Below are 8,254 nucleotides of genomic sequence, written 5' to 3'. Positions count from 1 at the left end.
GACCAGTAGCCATGATCTTTGTTTTCTGAATGTTGAGCTTTAAGCCAACTTTTTCACTCTCCTCTTTCAAGTTCATCAAGAGGCTTTTTAGTTCCTCTTCACATTCTGCCATAAGGGTGGTGTCATCTGCATATCTGAGGTTACTGATATTTCTCCCAGCAATCTTGATTCCAGCTTGTGTTCTTCCAGCCCAGCGTTTCTCATAATGTACTCTGCATAGAAGTTAAATAAGCAGGGTGACAACATATAGCCTTGCCGGACTCCTTTTCCTATTTGGAACCAGTCTGTTGTTCCATGTCCAGTTCTAACTGTTGCTTCCTGACCTGCATATAGGTTTCTCAAGAGGCAGGTCAGGTGGTCTGTATTCCCATCTCTTTCAGAATTTTTAAGTTTATTGTGATCCACACAGTCAAAGGCTTTGGCAGAGTCAATAAAGCAGAAATAGATGTTTTTCTGGAACTCTCTTGCTTTTTTGATGATCCAGCAGATGTTGGCAATTTGATCTCTGGTTCCTTGCTTTTCTAAAACCAGCTTGAACATCTGGAAGTTCACGGTTCATGTACTGCTGAAGCCTGGCTTGGAGAATTTTGAGCATCAGATCTTGCTAAATCTCTTAGAATTTTTGATTGATAGCATTGTTTGTTTCCAAAAATGAAATGAAGTGAAATGAAATGAAGTAAAATGAAAATAAAATAAAAATTGATTATGTTCTTAAGATTTAATTCTGTAAGAATTCTCTGCAAGTTCAGTGAGGTCTTACTTGCTAGACTGTCACAGTTTAAAAAAAACTGTGATCGGCTTCAAGAGACATTTTAAATGGAACACATCAAACCAGAGTTTATTTATTGAAAGTGAGCTACAAACTATGTATTTTAGTCTGTTCAGGTTGCTATAACAAAATTCCATTGACTGGGTGGCTTATGAGAACTTTATTTCTCACAATCTGGAGCCTGGAAGTCTAGGGTCAGGGTGCCAGCTGGTCAGATTCTGGTGAAAAGTCGTTTACCAGTTTGCAGCGACAGCGGTATTATTCTCATCAGTCATATCCAAATGGTAAATTGTATTAATGTTAAGGAGTATTACAAAATCACTTTCTTTTCCCACAGTTTTACTTGCCTGATATTTACCTGCCCATGTGTACCACAGTGAAAATGTATTTGCTGGTATTTGCCCATCTCTATATTTTCAACTATTCCATGTCATTTTATTTTAAGCAGATATCTTATAACCAGTATTTGTCCAGATTTTGCTTCTCCAGCCAATCAGAGAAAGATTTGGTCTGGTTTCTATTTTTGTTTTTACATATTATACTTCAAATATATGTCATTTTCCTTTTTCTGTCCTTGCAATGACAATCAATTTCACCTTTATCACAGCACACACATTCTTTTCTGAACTCAGTTTGATCCTAGTAATTTGATTAATAAGCTAAGCCTTCTTAAAACTGAGGCATCCTTACTTCCAACTGTAAAATAAGTCATGGGATGTAATGTACATCATAGGGAAATGTCAATGATATTGTAATAATTCTGTACGTGACAGATGGTAACTAGGTTTATCCTGGTGATTGTTGCTTAATGTAGAAGAGTATCAAATCACTATATTACACACCTAAAATTAATATAATATTGCATGCCGATGACAACTCAGTAGTAAATAACTAACTAAATAAAATGGCTTGGAAAAACAAAGAAGGAAAAGCTGGATCCAGAGAATCTGGATTCAAATCCTAGTTTTGTCACTCACGTTTCCGCTAAGGGACTTCTTCCAGTCACGTGTTATTGCTGCATTGGCAGAATGTTGTAATGATATTGAACTTATATAAACAAAATTATAAAAAGTTTTAAAAAAAAGAATGAGTCACCTTGGACACACATTTAATCTGGTCTTGTTGCTTCTAGATCCACTCTTTCTCAACTTGTCTCTTGTGCTGTGGCCAGATCGAAAGTGGTGATCTTAAAATGCAAATCAGTTCATGGCCATTTACCGAAGTATCTATGTCAGTGGCTTTGGCCACACAAAGAATATAGTTCCAACTTCTGGGCCTGCCATTCAAGGTCCTTGCCCTCTTTTCCAAGCTCATCTCTTACTGTTCTCTCTCCCACACTCGTGTCTGTTCCAGCCGTAATCCATGCCCTCTTTCTAATGGCTCATGCCTTTGATCACTTCTCTTTAGAAAGTGCTGAAGGACTGCAGTTAGGTGCCCAGCACTGGGTTCAAGGTGGGGCATGAGAGTGGTGAGAACCACTGGCCAGATGTCTTCTTTTATGGGGCTCCCAGCAAGTGAGGAAGACAGTGAAAACTCATATGATCACCACAGGATAAGCAGAGGTGGTTGTGGGAGCACAGAGCAGGAGCCCACAACCTTAACTTTGATGGCTAGGGAAAGTGACGACCAAACTGGAACCCAAAGGATGAGTAGGGCATGAGCCTGGCCTTCTTTCCCCAGTCACCCTTCCAAGCCTCTCTCAGGCCTCACTCCCTCTAAGTGGAAGCAGTTGCCTCCTGCTGTGTGTTAGCTCAGTGTTCTCTACCTTACGGCCCTTTTAGCCATGGGTTGCACTTATTCGTCTGTCCTTCCTGTTCTAGGCCGTGAGCCTCTGGAAGGCAGAGTCATTTCTTATTTACTTTTGTATCCCTGTACCCTGTGCATGGTGCACAGTGAGTGCCTGATCAAAGTGCATGAGATCTGGTTCCTGGATCCTGCTCTTCTCTGCCCAGCACATCTCCTAGTCCTGGACCCACTCCATACATTCCTGAGCCGTTTTCTGGCCAGACTTTCCTTGGTTGCTCGACTCCCAGAATCCTCTTCTGTTACTCTGTCCCTAAACTGACTCCAGCATTCAGAAGGCTCCTTCTCTGGTGCCCCATTGCTTTCACCCCCAAGGGGCTGCAAGGGTAACTCTTTTCATTCCACAAAATACAGAATGACAGACAAATAGCATCTACTAAGAAGTATTTATCGACGGTGCTTAGTCATGTTCAAGGCTTTGCAACTCCATGGATGTGGCCCACCAGGCTCCCCTGTCCATGGGATTCTCCAGGCAAGATACTGGAGTGGTTTGCCATGCCCTCCTCCAGGGGATCTTCCCACTCAGGGATCAAACCTGGGTCTCCTGCTTTGCAGGAAGATTCTTTACCTTCTCAGCCACCAGAGAAGCCTATTGAAGGTGATAAGTGCTTTTAATAGCATGTCTTCTCTGAGATTTGGTGCCTGGGAAAGGATATTTTCTTATGAGGTGATAGAAATTTAATTTAAAAAATGAGAGCTATATATCCCAACTTGCTTCCTTGTTTACACTGACTTCCAGGAAGCCCAGATTTAGATTTAACATTCAAGTGTATCACCTCTATTCACATCATGTTTCTGGTAGAATTATCTCCTTCCTTCATTTGGGTGTGTTTTGATTATTTTTCTGAATTAAAAGAAAAAAAAACACTCAAAGTGTTCATTTTCTATTTTAAGGTCAGAAAAAATTTAATTCTGTTAAGATAAAAATATAGAATATTACTACATTTTCATATAGAATTATACCATATTTGCTCCACCCATCTACACCCAAATTTATTTTAAATTGTGGTTTTATTGCAAGTTTGGAGAAGGCAATGGCAACCCACTCCAGTACTCTTGCCTGGAAAATCCCATGGATGGAGGAGCATGGTAGGCTGCAGTCCATGGGGTCGCTGAGGGTCAGACACGACTGAGCAACTTCACTTTCAATTTTCACTTTCCACTTTCATGCATTGGAAAAGGAAATGGCAACCCACTCCAGTGTTCTTGCCTGGAGAATCCCAGGGACGGGGGAGCCTGGTGGGCTGCCGTCTCTGGGGTCACACAGAGTTGGACATGACTGAATCGACTTAGCAGCAGCAGCAGCAGCAGAGATCATTCAACCACTGTGTATCCAAAAGGAAAGGAGAGGATGTGTGAGACGGAGAGGGCATGGATAGAGGACCAAAAGGATGGGAGGGGATTTATTTACTGAGTGATGACAATTTCCAGCCCCATCATCCACAGGCTTCTCAAGTCATGAAATTTCCATTTTAGAATGAGGTAAACAGCTCTCATTTCTTTGTTTGGAGATCAGCAAACTCACTGTCTCATGATCCCCTCTTGCTATCATTTCCTAAAATCTCCCATCCCACCTCCCTTCAAGTATTTGGTCTTTCAATTAAATTACTTGATTATAACTTTTCTGATTTTACAAGTTTTATTCTTGTTGCATTCCTAGTATCTAGCTCTAAACATTTTTGATTATTGTATGAATATTTATTTCCTTTAAGTTAAAGGTTTATGTTAATTCTCACCCAGGAATTGAACCCGTGTCTTTCATGTCTGCTGTGTTGCAGGTGAATTCTCTACTCACTGAGCCACTGGGGAAGCCAAATATTTCATAACTATGACAAGATGGAACAAAGGTATAAATGTCAGCTACTCAGTTCATTATGGAACAGGCAGGCAGGAAGATGTTTAGCGGATAGTTCGAAAGTGGTTTAGAGTGACTTTGCAAATAGACTCCAGAAGCATTCATTCATGCACTTTTTCTTCTGCGATAGTCATCAGATTTTCCTATCCTTAGTAGTCACTTTTGAGTTTGAGAATGCCAACTAATTACCCTTCCCCCTATAGCTTCTGAATAAGAGCAAGAGAGGAACTAAAGTATCAATAGATTAAAATTCAATGATTAATTTTATTTCAGGTAAAGCTGAATTGGAGAATGCAGCTTAGCCATAATGACAAAACTGGGCTCTTCCTTCAGTGTTCCTTTGGCTTGGCTAATTTGTCCAGGCTTAGAATCCTGTGGGGATGGGGGCTGAGCTGGGGGTGGGAGGCTCACTGGCCAGGAAAGCCTTGGGCAGTGTAGGTTGAGAAGAGGGGGTGGCCAAATGTGGACAGTAACCCAGCACCATGTTGCCACAAAGTGAAGGAATGAGGTCACACTCTCAGGATCTCACTAGTCCTTGAGAGGAGGGTCTACAAGGTGGCAGAGTACTCTTTTTAATAACCATAAAAGGGTTAGTTTCTATTTAATGCACCAAAGCAAGAGCAACAGAAGAGAGAAGGGCAAGAGTCCCTGGATCTCAGGTACTTGGTCCAAAAAATTCCCTTTTTCATAGATGAAGTCTGGTAACTCCTAAGTAACAAATGGTCTGACTCTTGTCTCCTTTCTCTTACCTACCATTTATCATTTTATCAGGCTGATGGGTAAATCTATAAATGCTCCTGATGTGAAGGACATACATGTTAATATCATCAAAACTTAATGTAAAGGAAGCTTCAACCTGACACTCAGGCATGAGTGCATTGATGGGAAGCATAATTACTTGGGAATTACTATGAATCATAAAGGAAATTTTTTTCCTGTAATTTATGGAGGGTTCATGTCATCTCAACCCAGGTTAGCCTGTAATTGCACATCTTGGTGACAATAAGAGCAGTGACCTGAAGGCATCTAACACTTCTGTTGTGAGTCAAGAGTGGCTTGTGCTGTGAATTCCACATCATTTGGACCTTCCTGACATTTCTTCCAGCTGTTGGAGTTTATGATCCAGATATGCCTCCAATGGATATAACCTCAGAAAAATCCTTTGCTGGCCTCTGACCCATATTTCATTAATTCATGGTTAGATTTATCTAGTTCTGTGTTGATTTATTTCTGGTCTGTGGGTCTGCATTCTTTTCCATTGATAAATTTGTGCCTTCAAAGTGTGGTGTGTTTCATTTGGACAGTTTTATAAATTATATAATGGTAAGGAAGAAAAAAATAAAAGATAAAGTCAGTCAGGAGGTAACAGTGTAAAATGAATAGATTATAAATACATATTTTTAATTTTTTTAAATATCTGTTTTTTAAAAAGTATTTAATATGATCACTATACAGCATGTGAGATCTTAGTTCCTTGGCCAGGGATCAAACCCGTGCCCCTGAAGTGGAAGCGCAGTCTTAACCACTAGACCACCAGGGAAGTCCCTACATTATATTTTTATGAAGTAGGTCTGATTCTCTAGCTGACTTGAGATGGTCTTCTTAGAAGGATCATTCTTTACTGATGCTCAGAGCCTCCAGCAAAGGTCAAGAGTCCCCAAAGGCAGTGGTTCTCAGCCTTTAATATGCATGAGCATCACCTGATTCTTCAAGGTTGGGGTGAGGTTTAGATTCTGCAGTTTCAACAAGCTCTCAGTGATGCTGATGACTGAGCAGCAGAACCTAAATTACCAAATCAAAACATCAGCTCTCCAACTCATCACAATTAATTTTATTCCACAGCATGTTTAGAGGAATGTTATTCTCAGGAAGATGTTTAGGACTCAAATAATTAAACAAAAAAACCTGGAAAGTACACACATTTATGTATTCTTCTTTTCATTAAATATATATCTGTTTGGCAAAAAATGTTAGACTCTTTTATACAAAAACAAAGCAAAAAAAAAAACAAACCACCAACCCCCAAAACCAACAACCCAAACCGTTTGCAAATTGTCAATACCTGTAATAACTACAATGATGTAAACTTGGATGTCTGACAGTTTGACCATCTTGTGGAACCTGTGTTGCAGCAGAACCTCCCAGACCCTTACAAAGCAACTGCCTATCATCGAGGCTTTTAGATTTAGTACATTAGAGATAAAGCAGGACGACTGATTTCAGCATTGTGCTTTCAGCTAAGGGGCTGGAGGAGTATGTGGCAATGAAGAAGGCAGGTCAGGGCTGGGGCAGGGAGAAGAAACCCAAGACTAGCGGAGAGACAGAAAGGGTGGTCACAGTCACAGGGCAGACGTGATGTGGCCACGGGACCCTCAGATTGTGTCTGGTGACCCAACGTTTGCGAGAACTAGGATGAGGCAACTGCTGCTGCTCTTGGGACCAGAGAGGAAGTGGGCAGGCAGAGGCCAGAATGGGGGAGGGGGGGCATTTAGAAGCAGATTTCAATTCACATGGAACTGGTGGTGTGAGCAGACCCTAGAGAGAAGGGGAACGAGGAGTGGTGTTTGTCTTCTCAAGTAGCTAGATCGTTTCCGGTTCTTCCAGACCCAGAGCTTGAGGCACACCCCTGTGTCTGGCTGCAGATTGGGAGGAGGTCTGGGCTGCTGGCTTGGAGCCTCTAGGAGGGGAGGACTTGCCTGCTGGAATGAAGATGGAAGGGCCCTTTGGCTCTCTCATTGGTGGTGGATTTTGCTTTTCTCCCACCTTCGACTGCAGCGACGGGAGGTGACCTAAAGCAATGGAGTCTAGAAACAGAATCGGGGTGGTGAGCAGGATGCCACGGAGGGGCAGAAAAATGCCAGAGTTAGAGGAGGCAAGGCCAAAGGAAGTGTGGACCCACAGCGTCCCTTGACCACAGCGGATTCCACGGTGTGGGCGCCTTTTCATTCTTCTCTCCTATTAGCTAAATCTTCCAGTTTTGGAGGGGGTGCATCTGGGCCCAGGGTGCTTCAATTACAGTCATAGACGAAGTCATAGTTGCTGGGCTCCTTGGGGATGGGTGGAGGCGCGTCGGGGATCTGAATGTTTTCCAGGTCCAGGAGGCGGAGCTTGATTTCCATGCTGAGCAGCGTGTCCAAGTCATTCCGTGTCAGGTCACTCATCATGTCCTTCCCCAGCAGCGCATTCAGCCCATCTGTCCAGATGCAGTACTGGGGAGAAAGAAGGTGACAATGAGAACGACTGATGACAACGGCGAGAGGAGTAACAACAGCTAACACCGACTGATCACTCAGCAAGGGCTGGGCTCTGTGCTAAGGGCTTTGCCTACATCATCATTTGATAGTCAGCACCTCTATGAAGCTGACACTTCTGTTAGCATCTCTGTTTTACAGATGAGGGAACTGAGACAGTGAGAAATTAAGTCACTTGGCAGTACGTGGAGTAGGTGGGATTTGAACTTATGCAATCTGCCTCTATTGTCTGCACTCTTCCATATAAATAATGCCTCCCTACACAGCAGCAGGAGGATTTGAGTTTTTTCTGCCTGTGCAACAGACTATCTCTAACATCCCACCACTGAATCAAAGAGTTAAAGGTATTGGTAGAATATATCCTAACACTCCTGGACTCGACATCAGATCAAACTCTCCTGACTCCGAGCAAAGTTCTAATCTAGAGTTAATATCTGACTATCCTGTTTGATTTCTGCACTCAAAACGATAGTCGAACCCCAACCTGGGGCTAACGGTGGTCCCACCTTTGTATTTCTTAGCAAAAGATTTAGGAATAGCTCAGTGCTGCCCAAGGTCTGGTGGACAAAATGACTA

At 42.3% G+C, this 8,254-nt stretch overlaps 1 protein-coding gene across 7 annotated transcripts in view; it reads right to left on the bottom strand.

The window, feature by feature from the left end:
- Positions 1-6,237: 6,237 nt before the first annotated feature.
- ELMO1 (engulfment and cell motility 1) overlaps positions 6,238-8,254 on the bottom strand; it is a 581,422-nt gene continuing 579,405 nt past the window's right edge. For all 7 annotated transcript variants that reach the window (XM_060414767.1, XM_027968620.3, XM_060414768.1 and 4 more), the window contains one exon: positions 6,238-7,636. In XM_060414767.1, the coding sequence (XP_060270750.1) occupies positions 7,436-7,636 (201 nt within the window). In that variant the 3' untranslated portion in view covers positions 6,238-7,435. The remainder of the gene's footprint in view (positions 7,637-8,254) is intronic.

Source organism: Ovis aries, chromosome 4 (assembly GCF_016772045.2).
Source record: "Ovis aries strain OAR_USU_Benz2616 breed Rambouillet chromosome 4, ARS-UI_Ramb_v3.0, whole genome shotgun sequence".
In the NCBI taxonomy this organism is placed as follows: Eukaryota; Metazoa; Chordata; class Mammalia; order Artiodactyla; family Bovidae; genus Ovis; species Ovis aries.
Note: the sequence above shows the minus strand (reverse complement) of the source record. Positions and strands in the feature narration are given on the sequence as shown.